Raw genomic sequence first — 27,910 nt, forward strand, 5'->3', positions numbered from 1 at the left:
AAATACCTGTATATTAAGTGACACCCAGATTGCCCCCAGCTCAGCAGAGGAGATGGAAAGCAGCGGGCACAGATGGTGTTTGCGCTGGGCCGTGTTGCTACGCTTGCACTGGACACAGAGAGTACACAAATACTCCCACGGCCTCTGGGTTCTCTCATCGGCGTGGCAGATTTTGTTATGATTGTCAGCAAGGACACCATTTCTTCTTTTCCCCTCCACTTGTCTCATCTTCCAATTATCCTCAGATCACAGACACATGTGGCTAAAAGATTTTTTTGCAATGTAGTATTATAAGAATATATTTGGGCCCACTAGCATCCGAGAGACACTTCCCACAGCTCCTCTCTTATCTTGCCAAGCTATTTCCTCCAGAATGCTCCCCGCATCTGGTGACAGACAGTGTTTTGGGGCTGTGATGAGCAGGAGCCAAGCAAAGAGAAAAGTCTTCTTGCAGCAGTGCAAACAGCCATCATGACCACAAATTTGCTGCAGATGACAGCAACGTCTAGTGCTAGAAGTGTTTAAAGCCCAGGTGACGACCTACCTGTGAGAGCTGGGGAGCCTGGAGAAAGAAGCACCACGGAGGAAGGTGCCCTTGCAGGCTCTATGTTGTGTGTGGGGTTTGAACCAGCTGAGCCTTGTCAGCAGCTCAGGCAAGGGCTGCATCTCATCTCCGAGGGGCTAAAACCCATCCTGCAACCAGCTTGTGACATTAGCATTAACTCCTGGTTCTAAAAGCCTAACGGGGGAAAAAAAAAGTCAACAAGCAGCTGGTCTTACAGAAGAAAGCAAGAGGTACAGTCTTTGAGCACAAGGTCTCCTCAATCATCTCCATACTCCTGGGTGTTGATGCCTACCCACAGGTATCCCGCTGAGACAGCCAGATCCAGGCTGCGCTAGCAAATTCCGCCCTTTCTTCAGTGCAAAGGCAGCAACGAGGCCATTGCCAAACCGAACACCTCCTTTGAGAAGGTGGTGGCTTCAGCAAAGGGGCTCAGAGTGTAAGAGCAGCTGGTTTTGCAACAGGGTCTCTTCTCCTTTCTGCAGACCAAAGCTAGATGGTGCATAAGGCATGGCAAACGTGGCAGGGGATGGAGAGGGTCTCTGGAGCAGGGGTGGGCCGGCAGTCTCTGCACTGCCTGGACCTGCAGGGAGACGGTGGTGATGGACAATTACTGTCCTTTCCAATGTTGCCATCTAGAGGACCCAGCAAGGACAAGAGCTCCTTGCAGGCCATGATGAGATAAGGAAGAGGAATCAAAAGCTTGTTTTTTTAAAATTTTACCTCACGTGAATGCTTCTCCAGCATGACACGGAGAGCCAAGTGCACAGGACTGTCTGTGCCTTTGGCATGAGAATACAGGATTGCTCTAAAAACAGCCCTGTGATTTTTTTTGAGGCTGTAGATACCTGGTGTTGGCCCATTTCCCAGCATTTTACTGATCCCCACATTGGCCAGGTGGTGCAATGGCTTGACTGAAAGCTGTCCCTCATCAGCTCAAATCGAACTGAACTAATAAAATGGGGACTATTCAGCAAGTGGCAGCTGTACGCACCTACCTGTGGTACAAGCCTCCCTCCCCGGACTATGCAGGGATGTGTCTCATCCCTTCTTGCAGTGCCTCTGAACAGCACCTATCCACAATCTTTTTGCATGGCTGAAAGGAGATGCCAGTCCCAGAGGACGCCTGCCTGCAGCCGCCTGCGCTGGGGAGGGTGGATGCACGCCGGCTGGTCCTGGCTACGTTTTGGGCACTGGAGATAGCGCTCACCATTGGTGAGCCCAAGGGCCTGAATCAGACCTTATTTCAACAAAACAATTCAGTTGTAAGGGGCGTGCTGTGCTTCTTTTGAGGGTTTGCGAGGGTAAAGAACTGCCAAAAGGCATTTGTTAAATTTCTAAACTATGTCCTTGTTTGCTTTAGTTACGTGCCAGAGTACGACCCAAGCCTGGGCTGGACGGCGTATATACAGTGGGATTAGTGGAGTTTATTCTGATTGTCCGGATTGTGAGGTGTGAGAGTGCATGGTGGAATTAGCATCATTTCATAGTAATAAAATAAACACCATTGTCTCCTGTCCCACTCGTGTGACTTCCAGTAGCACAGGCCACCCACGACCAGCGTGATGCTGGAGAAGCCCATCTCGCTTCCAGACTCACGGAACTCTCGTGAGCTGCCGTCAAGGCCTCGGCAAAGCCCAGCGTGAGAGCTCAGGGCTCGCCACCCCACGCAAGGACCGCGGTCCCTTCAGAAAGCAGAACAGACGTCCCCTCAGCTGCCCGCTGCTATAGATGGGAGACAAGTGTGTTTAACTAGGTTTCAGGGGCTATCTTCCTGCAGCGATACAGAGCTACGAACTATGTATTTTTATACCATTCAAAAGATTAAGGTTGTTCTTTGTGAATCAAAGCCCTCAAAACCTAATTCCTGAAGTTCCTGAGGTGCCCCCTATGTTAAAGGATTGTAAAGCATTTGAACAACAAACCTCTTCAGCTGCTCCGACAATACATAGCACCAAAAAAACGGTACAGACAGGAGACACAGGGCAGAATCACCTGCCACGAGCCCAACTGCAAATTCAATAAAACCAGGGGACATAAAAGCCCAGGAAAGTTCAGGAGGCTCAATTCTGCAAACACCCCGTAGTGATGCCTCTCACGCAGGTCCACCCACTGCCCCTGGGCTACCCCAGCTGGGTTTTGCTGCCCGTGGAGGAGCCTGGGAGCTGCAGCAGCTTTTAGCAGACATCGGCATCCCTCCGCTGCCCGGTGCCTGTTCCTGCACAGGAGGATGGCCCCTCCAGCCCACGGCGTTCAGCATCTGCATCCACAGCTGCTGCCTGACCCGCTGGCCAAAGGCCACGAACAAACTAGTCTGAGAAGGTCAAGCGGCACGTCGTCACTTTGCTACAGATTTATTTCCATGTGAATTAATGAAACGGTACACACAATTCCAGAAAAAAAAAAAAATCTTTTATAGGCCCATAATCCTTCTTTCACAGTACAACGCAACAGTAAAGGATTTAGTCAGTGTAAACAGAAGGTCCAATAGTGATCATCAGCTATCACAGATCAGCTGCACAAACACCACAGCTACGGAGTTAATGCCATTACCACACAAATCGACAGTACTAGTACAAATCATAACTTTACCTACAATGCTTTTTCATGTGCAAAACCCATGAAAATTCAATTTACAGAAGAAGGGCACCTTCTCTAAATCTTTGTGGGAGCTGTAAACTGCCACCTCGGGGCTGTCTTATCTATTCGGCGAAAGGTCTCGGGGCCTGATTCTCCAAGGTACCCTTAACTTCATCTGCAGCACGCAAGCCATCAGGGCTCTGCATCTGAAAACCAGGCACTCGTGTATTCTCTGCTGCAGCAGGACAAAGAAAATCATCAGCTGAGGATGAATCTGAGTCATTTATTAAATCACTCTTGAATTTCAGCTTAGATTCATTCATTCACAAGACTACTCAAAACAGTCCTGGTTATATTATGTATGGATCATAACAGTTCACCCATAAAATCATCATTTGTTAACTTTTTTTTTTTCTTTAATGTCCTAACTGAACTGTCACTGGTGTCAAAAGCTGAGGCTTATGGTAATGTGTTGGCAAGCTTAAAGAGAGTGGATAAATTATTGAAGTCGAAGGGTCAGAGAAAGAGGGGAATGCTACCAAGGCTACGGTAAAACGTTACCCTGTGGCCACCTCGCAGCACTCGGCTGCGAATTTGCACCTCAGCTGGGGATTGCCTGGGAGGGAGCCCTGCACTGCCCTGACGCTGCACCGGTGCACGGGGCCTGCGATGGGACCCCGGGGGCTTTCGGGGGGAGCAGAACCGTGCTGCACCTACGCCAGCTTTGTAAATTGAATTCATAGTCAGATTATACAGGAAAAAACAAGAGGTAGTTATTTATCATACCTCTTCAAAAAGGCAAAACAAACAAAAAACAGGATGTATAAATGATGCAGTAAACCTAGAGTCAACGGGTACCTACTTTTTTTTTTTAACTTTTTTTTTTGTTTTGTTTTTTTTTAAACACATGACGTTAAATTACAGACATCATATAAAATGCACACTTTATGGAATTCCTGCATAGCAGGAAACAAAGAGGCTAGCGCTAATCCAACAGCTACGTTAACAGCGAGACTGCCATTTACTGGTGCAAGGAAGATGCCCTATCTAAATATAAACAGAGCGTTACCCCCCTTCTAGAGGAGTCCTATGGCAACACTTTTACATTTTGTTCAGAAGGAAAAAGAAAGCATTTTCTTGGGGATAAACTGCCAAAATAATTACTTTCACATCTGTAAATTTAAGGCAATGTTACTTAGACCTGAGAAAATAAAAATTAAAAAAAAAAAAGGTGTAAATTTATTTTTGCAACTATACAATATAAAGTCAAAATATCAGTATTTCCTGTCTCCTCCAACTCTCAGGTGGAGCTGGAAAACAGCCGAGGGGACGCTGCTCTGAGGTCTCAGGGTTGGATCCTGAGAGAGGCAGAGTTTGTTCCAAGGAAAGCTAACGGGAGCTGTGAGTGCTCAGACTCACCCGGCTCTTTTTCATATATTTGCTTTTTGAACACCTCTGTTTAAGCCCTCTGGAGAGGGTTAACTCCAGAACGGGCCTGTAGTGCACTGGTAACCCTGAAAGGTTTGTATAGCAAAACTGCAGCTAAAATAGACAATAAAATTACATCCAGTAAATTTCTGTGATTCTCCCTTTTCAGGAGAAAAAGAAGGATGTCAGGGTTAACAATTTCACTGCACCTTTAGCCATTCCCATAACTACAGAGTAAATCCTTTAACACTAGTGTGAAATTGCAAATTGTTCTGTGCTCTTCCTTGGAAAATTAAAATTAAAATTAAAAAAAAAAAGCAACAACAAAAAAAATCAACTCGCAAACATTTCTCATTAAATGGTAAGAGACACGAGAGAGGGCAGGTGGGGATTACAGACACATAGCATGCTAAGGAGTTATTAAACAAAGTGCAATGATTTTTGACTATACAGGAGGACGGATGGACGACTCCCCTTCAGTACCACCTAGATGCTCAATACCTCTGGAGAGGTCCGGAGGTACCATGTCAATCCGTAGCCGTAAAGCTTGTGTTCAAGTTTGGGGCTGCATGGCCCCGTGTGCAACTGCGGTAGCTCTGCACATCTTAGCTACGTCCGCGACTGCAGGAGAACAGATTCGCTCGCACAAAGACACGGTCGCTTTCCCAAACGTGAAATTTAGTTGCCAATTGAGGATTTGATGGCCGGTTCTAGAAAGCTGCTTGAGCCACAACTGAAAGATGGACTCAGCCCTAAAATCTGTGCACGCCTGGTGTAGCTTCTGTGGGATCACCTCCTCTTAAACATGACTACAGGCACAAACCACCCCTCCCTCCTGCTCCCATCCGAGCAGCCAGACACCCGCAGTCCTCGCTATCGGCTTTGGCCGGTGCCTGCCGTTAGCCCGCTTGGGCACAGGGCCACTAACAAGCAAAAAATCTCCAGGTCCCAGCTCAGGTTCCCGCAAAGCGAACAAGTTTATCACCGGCTGCTGCCCGGCGAGAGGGTCTGTGGGCAGATTTTTCGCTGATATTTCAAACGTGACTATCCAAAGATCAGAGACCAAAAAAAAAACAAACCCCCAAACCCCACAATCCTCATCTGAATAGAAAGCGATTTCCCACTGCTCGCCAGCACCTCCCTACCCTCCTCTCCCAGGCTCAAAGGATGAACAGGGAGTCAGCTCCTTTACTTACCCCGCTGGGAACTAAACCCTTCGTCAAATCACACATTAAAGAAGCTCACTGTGTGCAAAAGACTCTTACGCTAAAACAGTTCCACCCTACACAGTGCAGTCAACACAGTTTTTAACTTAAATTTGCAGCTTGTTCTTTACAAGTGCTTGGCAGAGAATATTTATATTCTTCTGACACCATATAAATAATATTTATACAGCTTAGACATTTTGAGACATGCATTAGACTTTAGGTAGTACATATTTCTTGATCATATATGCAAATACTACTGTCAATTAAACCGAGCAACCTTATGCTGGACCATGTCTTGCGTTATCCAGGACATTTGATGGTGGCTCCGAATCGTCCATGGGAAGGACCAGGCGTGTTCCCCGGATTACGAGTTCATGGTCCCCAAAAGCAAGCTCCCGATCGAGCGCATCTTCAGAGCTGTTTCCCACGAACCGCCGCGACGTGCCGCTGGATGCAACAGAGTCGGTGTTGACGGTGGAATCCCCGTAGGTCAGACTGATGTCCCCGTCGTTCAAAATGAGGTCAGAGTCATCGTCCTTCAGCTGCTCTTGATTCTGGGCAACACACAGGAGGAAAGGGCTGTTTAACTCTTCCTCAATAGCTATGTTTGAAATCGCACGGCGGCAGCGAACGAGCAGATAGAAGCACTGAACAACAGACTCTCCTGCACCATGACCATAACCAGATGTGCCACACACACATCTGTGTGTGCAGGAGACTCGCACAACACACCAACTTCTCTGCAGACTGCCAAAAAGGGTGCTCTGCGCTCTTCTTTCTGATGCCATAGCCAGATACACGGGGAATGCACTTTTGAGTGGCTCTGACAGGACTCAAATACCCACGACCACAGGAATCGCACGGCTGACCCATCAGAGCCACCTCAGTTTTGTGCAGGGAACTCGACTGCGCGGGCAGGGCAAGAAAACTCCTGCCACGGAGAGCTGCCGCTGCAAGGGGCTCCTGGGCACGGCAATGCCCCAAGTGCCGCGGCCCTGCCGGAGAGCTGTGCTGGCACCAGCAACCCGCAGAGCCACGGGACGCCAAACCTGAGCAGCAAACCCAGTGCCCCAAAAAGCGTGGGTGCACAAAGGCTCTGCTGCAATGGTGGAAGAGGTCGCTGCCTACAGTCTCTCCAAAGCTGCTTGTCATCTCCCTGCCCCTCTGGGCTGCTCAAACAAGGGCTCTCTACCATTTCAGGAGAAAACCAGCCCTCGTTGAGGTGCTGGAACCTTTCTGGTTGCGAGTGATGCAGCTGAAGGGGCTACAGGAACAGCTCAGCTGCAAGGCTGGAAGAAAGCAGGAGATGGGGAAATCATGTGTCCTCCCAGCTGGGCCTGGGGAAGGACACTCATGACAGCTTCCCCGTGACAGCTTCATTGAGCCAGTCACTGAGGAACCACCATGAATACACCATGAGTCCCTTCATGACCAGTCAGCTGGAAAAGCAAAATACTCACGGGAATCAGCTCATCCATCAGCCCCAGTATCTGACCTCCCCCCAGGCTCCCAGCTCAATGCTGCAGAGCAGCATCCAAAAGCTACATAGAAACTTAAACACGTCAGACTCCACCGTCACTGCGACAGAAAGGAGACCAATGGACTCACTTCGTACGCCTGCGGACTCGTCAGGCACCGGGCAATAGGCCCACAGCACCCTGGGAGCGTGGTTGTCAGAGGAGGACCGCTGTGCGTCAGCAGAGGCTTTAGATAGCTACAGAGAGGGTTAAGGAAGAAAAAGGAATAGGGCCATGTCGATAAGTCAAGGGGTGTGATGCAGAGGCAGTGGTGAGGGGCTTGGCATCTCAAGGAAATCACGGGAAGGAAAGAAACACAAGTCCCTGGAAGCACAAAAATTATAGGGATGAGCAACGTGAATGCAAGCAAACAGCAGGACATGAGCGGACCAGGACTCGGTCCTGCTAGGACCCATCACCCGTGCCACCATCTTGTGCCTCTCCTGGCCAATTGTTCTTCCACTAATTCATGGCAAAGCATTTGCAAGGAAGGAGGGGCACGGATCTAGCAAGAGGGCTACAAAGGAGAAGACCCCCTGCCCTTCCTGCACGCCTGCCACAGGGACCAAGGATCTCCTGGGCTTCCAGCCCTGCAGAGCCCAGCTTTGAACCGAGCTACTGCTGCATTCCCACTGGCGGCGGGTGGAAATGGTCATTTCTCACAGACACAAGGAGGTGCAAATCGCAAACCAGCAGTGTGATAGGAAAGCAAACGCTGGCTCTCTGCTAAGCGGGGGTGAGTCCACACTCCGAGTCAATGGAGCTGCTCGGGCAGATGGGACTGGGCACGGCACGTGCCGACTACCATTCAAGGATACTTGTGATCGAAGTTGTACCACATACGGAACAGCCAGGCGCTTTCTGCCTTCGTACTCCTCCTCTCGCTCTCCGGGACACCCTGCAGGAAAGCAAAACATTAAACAGCAGCAGGGCAACAGGCCAAGATCTTCACCAGGGCCAGGAGCCCCCACGGGGCACCTGGTTATCCCCACGGGGACGTAAGAAGACTCACACCTTCCCACTGCCTCTTCAGAAGAAACCTTTGGGGTGCAGCAAGTATAAGGACGTTCGCACCACGCCAGGCTGAAGGTGCTTCCAGCACCGTGCTCTGCATTTAGTGGCATACAACAGACTTAGGGAGGTGGTATCCAAGCACAGAGTGACCATTTTTCTGCTAGAGCCTTCCAGTTTCTGGCCCTGGGGTTTAAAGTGCCTCGGATCCAGCTGCTGCATCCAAACATCACATTTAATAGTGACTGACAGGTCCAACCTCCATCAAATCTCGCCTGAGACTTTTGTATGCAAATAATTGTGTTATGAGGACTCTTGGCTTCCTTTTCGTCAGAGAAAAAATCTAAAACTGTTTGGAGGGGACTATGAATACAATTACATATTTCACAGAAATTTGGCTTTCATATTTATGGCTCTGGGCTGCCTTTAGCATTTGATGCTTTCTCTCCAGGAGGTGAACAGCCCAATAAATGGCTCTGAATACAATGAACCTCCAAGGTGCAGAACCCACGCTGAAATCAATTAGAGCTGCAGCCACAGCACGACCAGGCTGCAGATACATGAGCGAGACAGCTCAGTGCTACCGGGCAGGAAAACTCCCGGTGCCACAGGGCTCCAGCATTTATCTCAGCATGGTTGGTGGCTCCTGGGCTGCCACATAACTACCCATGGGAAAGTGGGGGGCAAAAGAGAGGCTGAGGGTACCTGTGGATAAAAGTGGGATGGAAGATGCTACATAAAATGGACCAGTAAATGGCATTTCTGTACTGCCCTGGATGCCGGGATGAGGCAGAAAGCCTCCGTGTCACACACATTTTGATATTTATTTCAGACCCAGCAAGGGAGAGACTGAATCTATGGCGGCAGTAATGTGGACTGACTAAACAGTCCAGTGTTACTTCTACGCCCTTCTTTCAAACTGAATAAAAGCAAGCCTCATTATAAGCACAGAGGGCTCCCACTGACTGCAGACTCTTTCACCAGAGGAGCTAAAAACCCTCCTACGGCTGGAAGGGAGCAGAGCGCAGACGGGCAGCGTAACCCCTGCACAGCGCAAATTCCTCTACAGATGCTGCCTGACAGTGCCGCACTCACCACGTTCTCCTGATCTGCATCCACACCAACTCTGCAGAGGAGAAAACGAGCACAGGGTTAGGACAAGCAACGCCAGGTGGGCAGGCACTGTGGTTCAAGGCTGCCTCTTAAAACCGAGCGCCTTAACGTAAGGGTGGGACAAGGGAGAAGATGTGCTGCGCCAGGAGAGCCCCACGCACACCGCACTCACACCGCACTCACCGTATATTCAGGCAGGACAGCATGGCCGTGGTGCCCCCGCCAAAAACCCACACCGTAAAGAAGACAATGAGGAGTGTCGTGCTGAACATCATCTGCCGGGCATAGGTGGCCGTGTCACGGATGGCCAAGGCAAACGCCATGGCTCCTCGCAGCCCTGCCGGGGAAGGGATGGCGGAGGAGCTGTGTTAGCCCACGGCACAGGCGGCCACCCCCACCGCAGGCTTCCCCACCCGGGATTCACATCACACTGCCCCACGCGTGGTCCTGTCCTTCTGACGGGACATCTGCCACCAGGGGAGACCACAGAGATGACTTCACAGCCTACGCTGTGAAAGCCTGGGTTATCACCACTCTTCGCCAGCCCCGAAAGGCAAACCCTCCTCCTGCCCCACACCGTGCGCTCGCCAGACATTGCTCATAAGAGATTAAGAGTTGAATAATGAATATTTCCAGGCGCTCGGGGGGGAGGATGTGCAAATGGGCCACACGGTCAGAAGCAAGGATGTGATAACGTACCAGCAAACATCATCATATGCTGTAAATTTGTTCCAATCTTATTTCTTCTCCCCAAATTCAGTAAAAATGACAGTGGGTAAATATTGGCAGCTCTTCCTAGGAAGATAGCAAGCTGTATTTGCACACGTTAAGGAAATTGCTCTTCCTATGTCGCCCATCGCATCCCACCTCTGCACACAGAGCCAATTTCTGCTGCCTGACGGAAATGCCGGGGAGCCTCAGAAACACCAGTGCTCTGGATGCAAAGATAATAACCCAGCTCCAAGTGCTACAGCAGTGGAGGAAGAGCATGTTACTGCCTCGCTGCAAAACACAGACTGTAATTCAGGAATATCATACAGAGACAAGCACAAATAAACAAGGGAAATGATGAGAGGGCAGGTTAGATGAGTGAGAGCAGAGAAAAACCACCATTTCCCACTGTACGCTCTCCCCTGCCGGGTCCGTTTTCCACCCCAAGAATTATTTGTCCTCTGAGAAGCTCAAGTTATCACAGCTACCACAACCCCTCTGACGTTCCCCGGCACGCCACGCTTCACAGCTGGGTTTGAAGCTTTAAGCCAAGTCCCGTTCTCACAGATTATTCAGCAAAATGAAAGCAGCAGCAGTTGAGAAGGAAAAAAAAATCCCTAATACTCTTTCTGTTTTCATAGCCTGCAAGATACAAGAATCACCAGCCCCTTCATGTCGCTTTTTATCTTTGAAGCTGTGTCTTTTAATACCAGCACCCAGATGGCAAAAATAATCTTGGAGCCAGTATTCAGTGCAGCCTTGAATAATATGGAAAATGCTTCCAGCTTTTATGTTCTTTCCTGAACATCGTGAATTTGCATAAAAGAGACGTATTTCATGATCTCTCTCGTGAATGAGCTATTTCATCAGCGAGTTAGCCAGTTCCTACTGAAGAGGCACAGCACAAAATTTCAATCTCACCACCCAAATGGCATTTCCCTGCTCTTCACTCCCTCGACCCCACTGCGACCCCACAAAAGCTCATCGGGGAAATTCAGCAGACCCCGCTGCAAACCCATGGGCCAGCATCAGCAAAGATAACAACGTTTTATTTATTAGCGTAAGCCTCCTTCAGTGCAAAGGGTGAAAATAATTCTGCACATCTGAACTGGCTTCCCTGTGATATGAAAAAATTCCTTCAAAATCCTTTTTTTGCTGAGACATACTAGGGCCGATAGCTTGTTTCCTGCCTGCAGAAGGGGAAATCCTTTCTTATGACATCATTCAGAGGCATCTACTGTAGCTTTAACTGTGCTATTTAACAAAAAAAAAAAAGAGCTTTTTTCAGGGTCAACAAAATGGAATAGCAGAGAAAGAGGAAATAGCTATACTGGGCGGTCTCCATTTGCAAGGCCACTCCTGGTGCCACGCTGCCATGTGATGAAGCCTGGCACTTCGGCACCACATTCACATCGAACACAGAGTCCCTGCAGCAGCTAATTCGAATGCCCATGAAAGGAGACAAGATGGGGAAAAAAAACCCAAACAGAAAAGTTGGGAAAAGAATCTCCATCTTCTTAAAATAACTAGCAAAGACACTGCTACATGGGAGAAATTCCCATTTAAAAATAAAGCTAGACTGGCTGAAAAAAGCCCCACGCATTTGAATGAAATTCCACAACTCAGGAATGAGGCACCTCTCCCTTTCTTGTTTTATAAAATGGGCTCCAAAGGATACGAAAGCCCCCACCACGAAGGTAGGGTTAAAGACGTGATTCTGGAAGGTGAACAGTGCAAGTCCCATGTAGGAGAAGATGAAGTTTTCTGCCAAGAAATTCAGAAGCTCAAACAACTGAAAGAGAAAAACAAATTAAAAGCGAGTTAGATATAACATAGATTTAACAGAAAAAACATGTTTGCCCATCCATCACGCAATAAATACTTCTGCAGAAGCAACCCTAGTAAAATCCATCTGCAGAAAGACAGATGCACCTAATTCTGGCTAGAGGGAAAGAAAAAATACTGAACTTGAAATTCCGAGAGGCTGAAGGGGGCTGAGGAACTCTCACCTGCTTAGTTCTGTGTTGGGACTCTGTAGATAAGTTGTTATAGGTATAATGGGCCTGCGTGATCCCGCAGAAGAGTACGGCCACCACACCTGGGGAGCAGAGCATCGCGTTAGACTCGTGGTCATGGAAAGGGATCTGAGCTGCACCCCAGTAGTGTAGCTATAGCAATAACCCCAGAACCCAGAATAATGGAACTTCTGAAAGCAGAGGGAGAGCCCCGGCTGCAATCGATACTGGGAGAAGCAAAACCCAACAGGCCCGTCATCCCTGCAGATCTCCGTCCCGGACGCAGGGCTGTGCTGGAGCTTGCCTGTAAAGCCACACGCTTCGGCCAGCAGGAACGTGCTCCAGGACATCAAGAAGAACAAGCCGGTCTCCAGCAATGGGAACTCCCGAAGTTTCGTGAATTTGGTGACGTTGAAGATGGTTAAGGACAATTTGGAGAGAAACTGTAGGCTGAAAGGATATCAAATCTAGTTGTGCATCGCAGCTACACAGCGTGCTCCTAAAAAGTCTATGGCGTTGCCTTTCAGTAATTTAGGCAAAAAATCACGAAACATTGGGTCTGGGTGAAATGCAGTGCAGAAAAAAAAAGCAGCTGTTATGCAAACACTTGGGAAAAAAAACCCAACAAAAAGGATATTAAAGCTGTCACAACTCCAGTAGCTGCTCCCATTGCAAAAGATCCACTGAATATCCCCAGGAAGATCCCGATGGACTTGAACATTGCTGTGACATCAAATGTGTGGCTGTTGTCGCCCGCCGGCTGGTACGCAACGATTGAACTGAAAGACGGAGGAAAAGCACACACAACAACAAAACACTCCTTAGTCTGGAGGGAGAGGCACCTCCACGGTGCTACGTGAGCTTTGCAAAGTGCTATGATCGCTGCAAAGATCGAGCCTGAGAAATCAGGGAGACACAACCTGAGTCCCACACCACAATCCCTCTGGGATCGCAGCATGCAACAGCAGCGTGCCCACCCTGTCCCGGGGAGTTTGGGATCCCCTTCGCTCCTGGCCAGCTTTCTGCTGTTCAGCCACCCCTCCAAGGCAAGGCTCTGCCTTTACTCCTAGGTGTTAGAGAGCATCGGATCAAAGCCCGTCTCTCGCGTGATCTCCTGCAAATACATTTGCTAGGCGACAGTCCGTCATTTATGATGGTGTTTTGGGGGGTTGGCATCAGCTCTCTATAAAGTCAGGCAGTCTGGGACCACAAAGCATTCAAGTGGGAAGCCTACATTTCTCTGGCGACTCCACAGAGGTGTCTGATGTGAAATCCCCTGGAGAACTGTAAGTTATGCCGTTTTACTGCATTTAACGTGCACTACATTGATTTTGCACTACTCCGAGTTCTGAGGTGAAATATCACAGGTAGCAAGGCAAACGAAACAGTGCCAGTTCGCTACAGCAACACTATTATCTTCATCACAGACCTTTGTGATGAGATGGCAAATAGGTCTGCTCCCTCCTAACTCCTGAGCCTTGCACCAGCCATTCCACTGTTTCACTTGAAAAGGCTGAGATACAGGGGTCTCCTATCCATCTTCTAAATCCCATTTTTGATATCAACTTCTTATTTCTTTTTCTTTGACGTAAACTTATCAAAAACATTAACTTCCTCGTTAGCAATCCCTCAGCTGGCTCTGTTAAAACTCTTGGTTGTGAACTTTAAACATTTGCAGATTGACTTCCCGAGTTAAGCTGGAACGGAAAGTTACTGCCTCGCGCACACGCCCTGCAGCTTTCTCCCCTAACTACACACTCAACATTTTTCTGCAACAGGAATGACAATCCTCACCTTTCCAACACGTCACGGGTCACTTGCTAAACTTCCCTGCTTTTAATACATTTCGTTTTTCTGCATTGTCCTTTACATGGCGAGCTGCAGATTTCTCCCTGGGATTTAATTTCTTTCATCAGTCCAATCCTCTACTTCCCATTCACCAATGTGCTCTTATTCCGAGGTTTCGTGTTTGGTTGGTTTTTTTTAAATCCAGACTGGTTTCGTTTCCTCTCCATAACCAACTGTTTGGATGTCGGTTTTTGTGTTTTAACCCATTACAGTTTTCCTTCTGGTTTTTCTTTTTGCATCGCTGATAAGACATTATTGCCAGCTGCCCTTTGTGTGCTTTATTTCCCCTGTCCCTGCCCACGGGGCTCCCTGTGGCATTTAGCCCCTGTGAAACCTCCCTTTGGAAGAAGCAGGTAGAGACCCTGCGGCTGCATTTACCCCCCCGCTCACAAACCGCAGCCCTGGCACCTCGCTGCTCACCGGCTTTCAGTTCTGCGTTCAATTCCTCTTCATCCTGGAACCGGTTCCCTGCCGCCAGGCCAGGCTAGCGTGAGGAACAGAAAGGCACGGATCCTGCTCCCCAAGCACAGGAACGGACATTTGTCCGGGACTGAAGCAGGGAGGAGAGGAACCTCGGGGGGCACCGAGCTCCTGGCAGAAACCGTGGAGGAGTCCCAGCCCCCAGCTCCTCGTCCTTCCCCGGCGCGGGGACGGTGCCCACGGCGCTGGCTTTCACCATGTGCAAGGACCCGACAGCGCTTCTCGGGGCAATCACCAAACCCACGCGCTCGGCCGGAGCCCCTCTTCACCCCTTGGGACGAGGCAGCACCCACCACCAGCTGTCACCCAGGCAGCAGCTCCTCCATCAGCACAGCCCGCCCACCCAGAAACCACGCGATTCCCCATCCTCCCAACTCAGCCCTGCACCTCCTAACTGGGGAGCAGGTCTTCTGCTTGTGGGAGCAGAACCGTCCCCACGCGGTTCCCCCACTTACGCCTCTGGTGTGAAACAGGCAAATGCCAAACTAAATTTAAAAAAAGGGAACCATAAATAGGAGCTCTGGACTGCTCTCGGAGGAGCTCTTCTCCCTGGAGCAAGAGGCCCTCACCTCCTCCTTGCACTCAAGATGTGGTTGTGTCCTGGTGACTCGAGTCTGCCCTTGAGATACCTGCACCAAGCGATACCCGCCGTGCTGACCGGGGCTGCCTCACGCTGCTCATGGTGACCGTGAAGACAAAGACCACGGCAAGCTTTAAAAGGGGTACAGGTTAACTGCTGAGAAGCCCTTGAGAAGTCAGCACGCTGCTGGGCCGATCTGCACAAAAGCCTTGCAGCAAAGTAACTGCTGACTGCAGCTCGGAGCTGCTGTTTTGGTGCAAATTATCTTATTTCGGGGAAGGGGGGCGGATTGAACTCAGCTTGTGGAAAGAGGAAGGCGGGAAATCAGAGGAACAGCTATGAAGCTGGTACTGAAACAGTGTAAGAGGCAAATCACCATGCACGGCGCAGTCACCTACACGTGCAGAGATCCACCACAAATGGCATTACTCTGATGCTGAACCCATCCGTTCCCACCCAGAACCTCCCAGCAGAGGCTGGAAGATCCCGTCTCCTCCCCACTCAGGATCGCTCCTTAAACACGACCTGGCAGTGCAGCATTTACTCCCGCACCAGCAGTGACATACCCAGCATAAAAGCCAGAGGGAACAATACAAACGGTTCCAGAAATCTCAACAGAAACATTCAATTCAGTAAATACAACTCATGCGGGTGGCGATACATAGCTCATAATACGTTACTTGCTGCCTCCACCTCAGTAAAACCCACGCAACCAGCATGCCAGAGTGACGCGTATTCCAGAAATATTTTCTGCATTAGTCTTGGCTATATGTTAACCTGTCACCATTGCAGATATTATATATTTCCAAACACATTCCCATGATGACAACACAGTGAAAACGCAGATAAAATATGTCCTACATGCAGAGGACATAAAATATTGAAGAATATAAAACATTCGTTAGAAAGCCAGCAAGTTTCCCATGTGTTCAGTCCAGGGTATTAAATCTGGCTGTAAGAAATACCTTCTTCTTGATGCACGGAAAGTGGGGAGAGAGAGAAAGGAAACAGCTGTTTTACCAACTATTTCCACCTAAACAAAAGCAGGTATTTGCAGATGGGAAGGAAGACAGGTAGAAGCAAAGCCATCAGCAAGGGGTTTTGGTGGGATCCTGCAGCTGAAAAGCAGATATGATGCTTCTCCCATTTCAGAGGGACATAAAAACTTCCTTCTGGCTGGGTCAGCCGGCCATAAAAGCCAAACAAAACTATCCATCATGCAGGGGGAGGTTGTAAGGACAACCCGCAATCCTAAGCTGCGGTCTGCAATAAGGAGATGCATCAGAAGGTCACTACAGCTTTTGGGGACACTTGAAATCTGCTTTTGCAAACACCCATGCTCCTATTTTACAGAAGCAAGGGTGAGTGGCTCCCCCCAATGCCTGACATGTAACATACATAACAATTAAAAAAAAAAACAGAACACACTTACGAAGACAGCACTATGGCAACGGCATCATTGAGGACGCTTTCGCCAAAGAGAAGGGCATACAGCTCAACATCAACCTGGAGCTCATGGAATATGGCAAGAACAGTCACTGACAAATAGAAAAATAGAGAGACATTCAAAAAGGTGCCGTTATTTTGGCGTAATCAAAGACAAAATACCCCTTTTTAGAAAGCTACCTTCCTGCATGTCTGTGCCACTCAGCTGTGATGGTGCCAGCCTCCCCCCATGCTCACTTTGAGCACTTCCTTCTGCCCTTTCAGATTTGGATTTGCTTTATCATTTCCCTCCTCCTCCTTTTACTAAAACAGATCCTGGGCATTAGGACTATTGAGCCTTTAGCAGGCAGACGTGAGCAAACTCAATCTGAGCTTCCTGAGGCTCTGAGCTCGTGAGCTGGACCATGGTACAACGCTGACACGAGCCACCCAGCTTTTGGGATGCCGTTAGCTCAGAGCATCAGGGAGAGCCTTCCTCCACCTGCAGAAATCCAAGAGGATGAAGGCTGTCTTTTCCTTCCATCCCTGATACTCCGAGAGGAATCCTGGGATTCAACACAGGTTGACACACTGTAAATGCCAGCACAGATGTGTTAACATTTCAGACCTAACTGGAAAAAGCCAGGCATCAGCTCAAACCCCACGTGGGGGTTTCTTGTGATTTACAGCCACGTGGCAGAGATCGGAGTACCCTCAAGTCCTTCCACGATCCAGCGACTACAAGAAGATAATGAAAATGCAGCAGGTTTTACATATCAGCCTTGCAAAAACATCACAACATCTAAAGCAAGCAAGATGTAACACATGGTGCATCGTGCACAGCTCAGGCTGCTGCAGAGGGCTGAGCTAATTCCAATCAACTTCTGTGAAAGTCCTTTAAAACAGCAGTCAGGGACTCATCTGTGCACACCAAAGGGGATTTAACCCATTTACGCACAGGGCAATGCTCCGTTTTTACCTGTGAAATCATCTTGTTCCTCTTTCAAAGCCTGAAGATGGGATGTGACGCCAACAACTCGTTTGCAGCATTTCTAAGCTTTACTTCTACCTATGGTCCTTGCCTGGCCTCTGCCCACCTGCCATCAGACCCACCATGCTGCCATCACGCCTGTGAGGTGCTCCCTGCTTTGCAAACATGCTCCCCCTCAATGTCGACGCCCCGGATAAGTCACAGGGAGGATGCTTGACCTTGCAGCCACCGGGGGACAGCTCCCCGCTAAAGGAACCGGTGGCCTGAATGCACACCCACCCAAGATATGCTTGCGGAAGCTGGGAAATCATTGTAGCTTATTTTTTAAGTTTTTTTAGGGTTTGGGGTTTTTTTCACTAAAAAAAAAATCAGCAGTAATAGCCACACCACTACCTGGCAAATCTTAGGGAAACATAAAAAATAAATTATTAAATACTCATGGGGAATGCACATCTCACATCTCCGCCTGGCAGACAGATGCGGCTACTGCCACGTTATGCTGCAGGTTATGTTCTGCAGCATTATTCTTGCATATATGCATATACATTCAACGCTCCTCATTTTGCCTTTGAAACCAGAAATGACTCATTGTTAAGATGAGTGGGTAAAACTCCCAATTCATCTGGAAACAACAGCCACTGGCACTTGTTTCAAAAGGGCAGAAGTTTTGGCTTATCCAGGCATGCAGCCTCTCCCTTCCATGCAAAACTGACCAATATCTGCATTTAAAAAGAACCCCCAAAGCTACTGCCACATCGGGAAGGGGGCGATGCTGCCAACCCCCAGTCCCACCATGTTGGTCTCAAACGTAGCAGCCAGACTGCAAAGGAAGAAATTCAAGCCCTGTTCAGCAAAGGGCAGGAGGAAGGAGACACCTTTTTGTGGTCTTGTGTTTTTTAGGTGAAGCTAGAACATGCAAATAAAGAGCTACCGTGTAAAAGCAATAGTGAACTAAGTAAAATTCAGTTGGACAAGGCATGTTTGTCATAGTTTTGTTTTATAAAGTGTGTCAGTAGACCAAGATGTACTGTCCTCAGGACTGCTCATTAAGATCAATTTTCAATTAGATTCACGCTTTCCAAAATCCCACCCAAATGGAAGCAGAAGAAAATCGCTAAACTAACTAAAAGTTATCAACTGAACCCTCCCCACATTACACATCTCGTTCTGCATCAGCTGGTGGCCCAGGATGGCAGAGACACAGCGGACCTGTCCCAAAACCCAGCGAAGTCAAGAGAGACTGCCTAGGACTTCACTGAAACAAAGACTCAGGAAAGCAGCGGTTTGGAAGGTATATTACACACAACTGGAAGGAAATAAAAAGGCACGGAGACAAATTTGACCTGTAAGAATGTCATAAATAAACTTCAAAATTCAGAAGGAGGGAACTTGCAGGGGTTTCAGACTTTCTTCCCCTCCTCACCACAACTCAAACCAGATCAAAATGTAGGTAAAATGGGGGAAAAAATAACCATCTGAGATACCTGGGTCAGTAGCCGACACGATGGCACCAAACAGGAGGCAGTCAGTGAAGTAGAAGTCTCCCCCGAGCTGCCCGGTGACTTTCATCAGCGCCACGCAGCCATACACGACAGAGCTGGTGATTAGAAGAGGTAATTACTCATCTCCACAGTGCATGAAAATGATATTCGAATGGGCTTAATTCCCCTGAATTTGCCAGATTAACCCCTAAAGTTACCCAAGCAGAGGAACACCGAAGAACTGTACCGCGCGAGCTGAGGCTGGTGAAACCCCAGGACCAGGCACACCAAAGCACCCGCCGCACCTGACCACACCGTGCTGGCGAGAAACCGGGAGCGAAACTCCTCTGCGAGCAGAACATGGCTAAAGAAAAGCAGCAGCCAGGCTCGCGGGGTCTCACAATCGCTTTGCAGTGTTTCACGTTAACATGTTTCAGTGGGATGACCTTGGCCTGACTTTGAAATGGCCAAAACTTTCAGCAAGGAACAGATAATGCGGATGCTGAGTTTGCTTGAATCCACCGGACTCTCCAGTGGAAAACACCCTGCGCCAGCCTGCGTGCTACTATTCAGAGCAGGAATCATCTAGTTCCCTCTGCACACAGGGATGAATATCTGAAACACAATCTGTGCTCGCTAGGCACTTGCTTCCAGCAAGTAAGGATGGGGGATGTGTTTATGATCCTGCCCCTCCTCTGTCTCACGCTTGTCGGGGCTGTGCTTTCCGGAACTTGAAGGTACTGCCTGTTTTTTCCAGACAATCTTCACAGAAGTCTGAAACTTTCCTTGCCACATATGTAACTGTTCTGCACGGGAAGCTGAGAAAGCCCTATGCAATTAGATGGCAATCATCCTGTCCACACAGTAAAAGTTCGGGCAGTAAATAGTTTTATTTGCCGCTGCTGAGCAGCGGTAGCAGAGCCTGTGCGATCTTTCCAGGCTGGGATTAGCAGCTGCAGATCTGCTCACAGCGCTGCCTCCAAGCACAGCTCAAACCCTCGCGGAAGAACCAGACCAGCTCCAACTACTCACCCGATCACCAGGCAGGAAATTGCAGTCCCGAGAAAAGCGTATGCTAGGATGGATCCCAAGTTTCTGAAGAAGTGCCTCTAGGAAGAGGAGGGGAAAAAAAATATAATTTTTTGCTAACAATTTATTTCAAGCCTGCACAGGCACCCACACAGTGTCTGTAGCAGCTTGCACCTAGCTCAAACCCCACGAGCTGGATACGTATGGCTGAATGGTGCCCGGCACCACGGTGTACACTGCCAGACCAGCAGATGTTAATGCAGCATTAATAAACATGAAGCTATCATTTTCTTGTACCCGTGTATTTAATAAGGTGCTGTTCTGAGTCCTGGGAACTGATTTCCTAACCCAGCAGCATTCCTCCTTTCTTCTCCCGCAGCTAAACAGGATCATTTTCCTTTCCTTCCAAATCAGCATTTCAGAGAGCTGCTGCTTTCTAAAATCTTCCCACCCTCCTATGTGTTTTGGAAGTAGGGATGGCTGAAATGGCCCAGCTGACCTCAAAATCCCCCGTGCAAACCCGTGCTGGAAATGGTCAAGTTGTTGACCCTTCCCGGAGCAGAGGGAGGGGACAAGACCGACTGGGGCACTCTTAGCCCTGCTTCCTACAATCCTGCATGTACTGGGGAAAACCGTACCCAGTTCCGCAGCCTTGCCCTGCTGAGCAAGCATTAAAGCACTCTCAAGTATTAAAAATGCTCTGGAGGCAGAAGAACTAAAAATGTAGGCGCTGTAAAGGCACGTACCCTTTTCAAGCTGTAGCCTGCATAAAATATAATTGGAGGAAGCAAAATGTTGAAAAATACTTCAGGATCAAAAGTCACCTGTTAAGAAAAAAAAAAAAAAAAGACAACAGTAGTTAAATGGTTTGTTAAGACTTTGCAAGACAAAACATAAATAAGAATGTCATATAAAATATATGGAGGAAACCCTGTACTCCCACCAGATGAAATGCTGTTGTGTGGACGCTAAGGATGTGTCTGAGATCTTTTGGAGACACAGACCAGAGTCTAAGCAGCTTAAATTAAGATCAGCTGAAACTAGAGTTTCATTATGTGGTGTTCGACTTAAATTTTATAGCTGATCACAATCCGACTGAAGTTAAAAAAAAATAAAATCACTTAATCCAGCAGATACAGGATCCGTTCCCATGGAGGGAGCGGGGAGCACCGCTCACCTCTCCCATTGCCGACTCCCCTACCTTTCTCAGCATCTCATTATCCTGGACGTTATTGAGCTCCTGGGCGCTGATTTCCCCCTTCAGGGTGTACTCGTAGTACTTTCCACTAACGTTCACCAGCAGCGTGGCGGGACTGGTCTGCACTTGGCAGCTCAGCGTCACGTTGTTGACATCGCTGGGGACGTGGATGCCGTAGCGCAGGACCACGCCAACCAGGACCCCTGGGGAGAAACATGCATCGGTGAGATGAGCAGCAGCAATCTCCTGGGACGACATCTTTGAGCAGGGATGCAGCATCAGGCTCTCCAGGATCCTGACCCTCTGCTCAGCTGCTGAGCACAACCACCATCCAAATAATTGCCCACGCGATATTAAAACACCCGCATCCTCCCATGAGCCATGCAAACGCTCCGTGCTCATGCTGACTTGCTAACACCAGATGTGGACTGGTCCTGAAGGCTTTTAATTACCCGGCAATCAGTCAGACCCTTGCCCTAGTGCAGCGAACGGCCAACATCAAGGGCACGCTGGTTTTCTTAGGGCGAGCACCCTGGCACTACCGGCACACAGCTGGGGACCTGGGCAAGGCGCTGTTTACACATGCCCAAAATATGCACGCTGCACCTGGAAACCCGATGGTATCATGTTTCGCCACTACAGAAATACATTAAACCCTTCATTTTTGTAGCGGATTAAAAAAGGTACCAAGCAACCATCACCAGCACTTTGAGGACAGTGAGCATCCTTCACAGGATGCTGCGGCACCACACAGCCTCCTCCTGCACCAGGGAGCTTTCGCAGCGCACAGCAGCGATCCCCGTTTTATAAAAAACATGAAAGTTTTGCCTTCCAGGCCGACCACCTGGGTCTGCTCCTCGCCCCCTCCATGTTTCAGCCCTGCACCAGGAGCAGCACCCCAGGGCAGCCCTGTGAGCCAACGCTGCCTCCGGCTCGGCTGCTGCACGGGAGTATCGTGGGGTTAATTTGCAAGTCAGCAATTTATACAGCACTTTTCATTTGCAGCACAGCTGATGAGCTGCGCTCAGAGGACTCGCATCCAGATTAATGGCATTCACACGGTGCAGGCTCCTCCGGCTCCTTCTCGCCCGCATGGTGTGCCGAGTGCCGTCCTGGCAGAGCTTTTTGACATCTGCAGGCTGGGAAAGAGGGGTGTCCCACAAGACACCTTTCCACGTAGCCTTCAGCACAAAAGGCTTTCGAAACTCTTTGATTAAGGCAGCGCTGAGCTGCCACAGAAATCCTGGATCTTAACCCCATCTCTGAACCACACATTTATGAAAAGCTTTCAGACATGTGGGAACTAAACGGAGACCGCAACACTCAGAAGGCTTCTCCATTTGCCTGCCAGGATGCTCCTGCTTCTTTACTGCTGCCTTAATTAAGATCTTGCTCTGTGCTTTCCTACAGGCAGGGCACAACCCCGACCCAAGGGAACACCAAATTCTTCCTCCGCCGCCATCTCATGGGGGCAGAGCCTGGGCAGGAGCTCTGCCGTGGCTCCGGCACATTCAGCATCTCCTGCAGCCACTTCCCGATCTGCTGTTTTCCAGGACAAGATTTGCTCATTTTGCCGACGGCCAGAAGAAGAGCCCCCACGTCCCATCCCAGGGGATGTCGTGCACAGCAAGGCCACCCAAGCACACATCCAGGCCACGAGCAGGGGCAGAAGAACAGGCTGCAAACAGACTCACTGCTGCTAACTCATCGCACCATAACACAGATGGTTCATCTCGGGGACCAGGCTGACAGACCCTGCACCCAAAACCCAATCTCTGGTCAAATATGGCACTTCTGCAGCACAGCTGAGCTGCTCTCCCAAAGCTACCAATCCTTTTAAGTCGTGTGCAGTCAACGGGGCTCACCACGTGCTTGGGGCTTTATCCTGCACCGCACCATCAATGCAGAATCGCCCCGACAGAAACAGACGGTGCACAACCAGGCAAGGTCAGCTCCAGCAAGGAGAGCTGCTTCAGGGAACCTCACCCTGTGCAGAGCATCTGAGAGCTGCTTTTACACCAGCATCCCTATCAGGGGACACCAAAGAGGAACCCTCTTGCTTACTCTTCTGCTAGCCTCTCGATCTTCCAGTGCTCCGGAAAGAAAAGTACGGAAACGAAGGCAAGGATGTCAAGAACACTGAGATGCCACAGCACGTATTTACATGAGCAAGTGGCGGGGAGGGTGCGCGGCACCACAGCATTGGGGCAAAACACCCAGGGTCCCTTTCACCCAGAAGATGATGGCCCCTGAGGTACCACAGGAGACAACCAAAACTCTTCACTGGGATAAGGCAAACTTCAGAGGGTTATTGACATCTGCTTATGACTATTAAGCAGCTTTAAACAGTTACAGTGAGAATTCAAATGAAAGGGAGAAAAGCCAGACTGGAGAGCTCATTTACCCTCTACCCTTGCAACTGCTCCTCCACCCCTACAGAGCAGGTAGTGCCAGGTACACTGTGCTCTGCAGCCGTCCAGAGCCAGCTGGGGTGGCTTTTAAAAAGTCTTTTTAAAAAAAAAAAAAAAAAAAAAAGTTGATTTTAGAGCATCATGCAGGAGTCAGAAACCTCCAGCAACAACAGCTGCCTGGTTTTTTTCTCAGCTGGAAACCCATCCAGCGATCCCTTTAAATGCCCAGGCATTTTAAAATGCTCATCACTTTGAGATGAGAGGCAAGAGGGACAGACAGATCGCTGATGGGAATTCACAAAGGATCCTGACTCACCCACCTCTCCACTCTTAATCCCCGTCCCAAAGCAGTGCTACATCTGATAGCACCCCTGCTCGTCCTTGCCGTCTCGCTTACCCGGGCAGCTGTTCCCGGCCCGCGTGCCGGCCACAGCCACATTCTCACTCTGGCCAGGAATAGGATAAGGGATGTGGCATGTATAAACCTACAATATCTGCTGTGCTTGGGGCTCCAAAAATCAGGCATTTTATCTTGCCCTGTAACACGCTGCCTGGGAGGCTCCCACAGCTCCCCGAGCCTAGGTGGGAAAAGACACCCACGTGCAAATACACATCCGCAGAAAGAGCTCTTGGTGTGCAAAGCGGCCAGTGGCAGAGATACCATCAGAGCTACCTCCAGGGAGAGCCCGCTGCCACTCTGCCTAAAGCCAATTATTCAGCCAACATGACGACGACCCCACCACCAGCCCCTCCTGCCCAGCGGTGGGTCTCTAACCAACCTCCCCACCTAACAAAGCTCGCCGGGGGCACCCTGGACAAACCTGACTCAGACGCCAAGTTTTTTCAGATACCAAACCCAGTCCTAGGCTCAGGCTACCTGGACCAAGCCCAGGGGACCATGTAGGTCCTCCTGGTTCTTTCTGACGGTCTCTTAGGAAATGGTCTAAACTCTCTTGGCACTCAAAGGGCTGTCCAGCAGCAACCCATGAGCCGCTCTGCCAGTATCGACATGCTTTTGCAGCCAAAAGTTTTACAAAACTGAGGCCTGGGAGGGAGCTGAGCGGAGGGAACCTGACACCGAGGAAGCTGCCAGCCGAAAGCTGCAAGGAGTAGAGAAGCTAAAGGCAAAGCCGGTAAATTAATTCAGTTCTTTTATGCAAAGGGCAAGAGATTATTTTCATTGCATTTTTCCCAACTTCATTAAAAAGAACAAAAGCCCATGGGCTTTTTTTTTTTTTAGGTGCTGTTGAACATTTCCGAGGTAAGGTTTTAAATGAAGACTAATATATTACCATTCAGGCACTTAACAACAATGGAAGCACATAGGATCCCCAGGCGAGCATTAATCTGGACACCAAAAGGAAAGAAAAATGTAGCGAGCAACCGAAGACATCCTGACAACAAGCAATTTAGGTGTATGCAATCCAGGGGCCAAGTGGGAACAAGTACAAGGAAACTAAACTTCTGGAGAAGCTCCTGCCAGATCCACCATCAGACCCCGAGAAGAACTGAAACAAGACTGTTCAACTAATCATCCTAAATGTTGAGTACCTCAGATGGGGGAAACTCATTTTAAACACTAAAATGAAGCTTAGGGGCTACTGAACACCTATTGTATATCACCCTGAAATGACTCCAGCCTGTGTCCAGTTCTTGAACATCAACTCTGAGCCAACAGTGTGATTTGTAAGATACAAATCCACCCAGAGCAAAAGCTTATAACTTACAGTACAAACACAGACACCAAGGATGCATTTCAGCAAGAAGAGATGTACACAAAAGTTTTTTTCGAGTTACTTGTTGGGGTTTTTTCTAATTAGAAAAAGACAAGGTTTTACAAATTGCTTCTCTTGCCCAGATTTCAGGGTCTGTTTTGCAGCCTGCCTGCTGCAGCACTTCCACATTTTCAGCAGACTTCCCCAGGGCTGAAAGCATCGCAGGGGCTGAAAGCATCGCAGGGGGCCGGGGACAGCAAAGCAGAAGTGGTACCTGCTTTGCTCCCTGCAGCTTTTAAGTTCTTGCTGTAAAACAGCATCATCTCGCTGCTCCTTGGGACACTACCCATCCCTTTTCCTATGGCAGCTGTCACAACCTGAGAAATAAATGCCAAAAGCCTTGACAACAGGGAAAAACTCAGGATTTTCTGCATGACCAGATGGGTGACGTTACCAATTTCACCAGCAATTCTCTAAGCACAGTCTGCAAAAGAGCAGACAGAAAAGATGCATTTTACAGATTGGCAGGAGACCGAAACGACCTGGGTTGTCCTCTGAGAACAAGGGGAGCACTCAGGTGGGTCAAGGAGAACAGAGGACCAAGAGGAAGAAAACTCCAGGAGAAGAACAAGGTTAAGGGCAAGTCTGAAAGCATGAAAGGAACAGAAAGTCCACGTGTCGCGAACTCCAGGGCAGGAGGAGACGGAAGACCTTCCATGCTGGAAGCACATGCTGCCACAGCGCAGCTCCCATCCCGGGGAGGTGACCACCCCTGCCCCAGGCAGGAGGCCAGCAATGCCTGCACCCGCAGAGCGGTGGCTTGCAGGAATCTGAAAAGGCAGACCAGTATTTTGTGCCTCTGGGCTGACACAAGTGTCTCCACCCCTCTGTTTGTAAGGAGACTTCCAATTAACTGAAATTTAGGATCACAAAAGCCAACGGCCCAAAAGGGTCAAGTCACAGCCTTCAGAGCAAAGCTTTCTGCTGGGCAGGGGAGTCGGCCATGTCGCTGCTCTGACCAAGCTTGGCCACACATCACCCACAACCAGCAAGGGCAAGGACAGCACAGAGACACTAACTGCAGCACTCAGCAGAAGATACCTTTTCAATCCTAAACTCAACAATCTTGTCTTGATAAGGATCTGTGGCTGCGTTAAGTTAATCACTCCCCCGGCACAACTTCCAGTCCTACTTTGCTTGAACTCCAAGTCATGCCAGATAACCCAGGCAGAGCCACGTATGGCATCTCCATACATTGGTTCAGGCCACTTCACAAGGCCATGTCACCTCAGGCCACCGTTAAAATCCGTCCAGTTATGGACCCACTCCCCCAGTCTCACTCCACTCCTTGTGGGAACACGTGGGCCATCTCACCAAGAGGTCCTGTCACAGCAGGAGGAGGAACCGCAAAAGTAGGAGCTCGTGCGTGCAGGTCCCCGAGCAGCCAGACGTGAGGCTGCTGGCCCTGTGGGTCCCTGAGCACAGCGAAGGATGGGAGCATCTTCCCAAATGGCCTCTCCACTCTTCTTGGACAGCTTCTGGAAATTCAGGTGCTCTAAACATAAGGTAGAAACACAACCTCTGGCCCCAGCGTGTGGGACACAAGGCTCCTGACCAGCGCAAAGCCTGTCTACATAGATCAGCGTCCCCACGCTCAGCCCTGGAGCAGGCAAGCAGGACTTGCCGGTGCTCGGTGGCATGGTTTCAAGCCCACTTGGCACGTGGTAGCCTCCAAACCCATCAGCTTCACCGATGCTGCAGCCACCCTGCGAGGCTGCCTGGGAAAACCCAACCAGTTCCTCACCGCCAGAGATTTTGGAGTAACACTGCCCTCGAGAACCCTCGATATCTGGGGTTTGGAAACCAACCAACCTTCCCTCCAGCACCACCCAGATAACACTCAGCACGGGGCGAGCCAGGACGGGGCGCGCAGCCCAGCCATGCCAGCGACATGGGGCTGCGGCCGGGAGGGGATGCGGCGTGTCCCCCTGGATCCCCGTACCCCTTCGCCCACACGGATGTCCACGAAACGAGCCCTGCCAGAGCCCCTTTGCAAGGGGCCACCGGGCACTGAAGGAGGGAATGGCGGGCTGCTGGTCCCCACTGGTTATGCCATCAAAGTGGGCGGCCGGACGCCAACCCGGGTACACCAGTTGGCCCAGTACAGAGCCGGGACGGGTTTGGATGGGGCTCCCAGTGCTCAGGGCAGGGCGGGCGGCACTCGCTGCCGCTCCCACTCTTCCCTGGCCGCACGGGTTTCCCATGGGGGGGGGGGCGTGAGTGCGTGGGGCGGGGGGGGGGGCGTGCGTGGGGGTGCCGGCGCCCCTCACCGTAGATCATGGCGAGGCCGGTCTCGTGGAGGAAGCGGGCGCGGCGGTGCTTGAAGAGCCAGATGGTGAGGATGGTGAGGGTGAGCAGCAGGATGAAGACGAGCAGGTTGGCGCTGTCCTGCCGGTGGCTTTCCTCCGCCGCCTTCTCCGACACGATCTCCTCCTCCAGCGCCCCGGGACGCGCCGCCACCACCTCCCCGCCCACCGCCCCCCGCGCCCACAGCCCCGCCGCCACCGCCAGCACCGGCCCCGGCCCCGCCATCGCCCCGGTACCGGC

General features: G+C 50.0%; 1 protein-coding gene across 1 annotated transcript; it reads right to left on the reverse strand.

Annotated features, from left to right (window-relative positions):
* Positions 1 to 2,904: 2,904 nt before the first annotated feature.
* Positions 2,905 to 27,910, reverse strand: SLC9A6 (solute carrier family 9 member A6). Its single transcript, XM_054839556.1, has 16 exons — positions 27,634 to 27,910; positions 21,181 to 21,380; positions 20,726 to 20,803; positions 19,983 to 20,059; positions 18,954 to 19,066; positions 16,486 to 16,591; positions 12,783 to 12,924; positions 12,450 to 12,555; positions 12,140 to 12,228; positions 11,809 to 11,922; positions 10,119 to 10,230; positions 9,603 to 9,756; positions 9,402 to 9,432; positions 8,114 to 8,193; positions 7,387 to 7,492; positions 2,905 to 6,332 (listed from the first exon to the last, which is right to left on the reverse strand). Exons 1-16 carry the CDS (start codon positions 27,893 to 27,895, stop codon positions 6,057 to 6,059), a joined length of 2,046 nt encoding a protein of 681 aa, XP_054695531.1. The 5' UTR covers positions 27,896 to 27,910; the 3' UTR covers positions 2,905 to 6,056.

The sequence above is a fragment of the Grus americana genome, chromosome 12 (genome assembly GCF_028858705.1).
Source record: "Grus americana isolate bGruAme1 chromosome 12, bGruAme1.mat, whole genome shotgun sequence".
In the NCBI taxonomy this organism is placed as follows: Eukaryota; Metazoa; Chordata; class Aves; order Gruiformes; family Gruidae; genus Grus; species Grus americana.

Excerpts from the sequence above, each read along its gene's own strand:
- SLC9A6 (XM_054839556.1), bottom strand. The coding sequence starts at position 27,895 with ATGGCGGGGCCGGGGCCGGTGCTGGCGGTGGCGGCGGGGCTGTGGGCG. Across the intron at positions 21,381-27,633 it reads CGGCCTCGCCATGATCTACG|GGGTCCTGGTTGGCGTGGTC; the intron begins GTGAGGGGCGCC and ends GTTTCTCCCCAG. Across the intron at positions 7,493-8,113 it reads TGGTACAACTTCGATCACAA|CTATCTAAAGCCTCTGCTGA; the intron begins GTATCCTTGAAT and ends CCCTCTCTGTAG.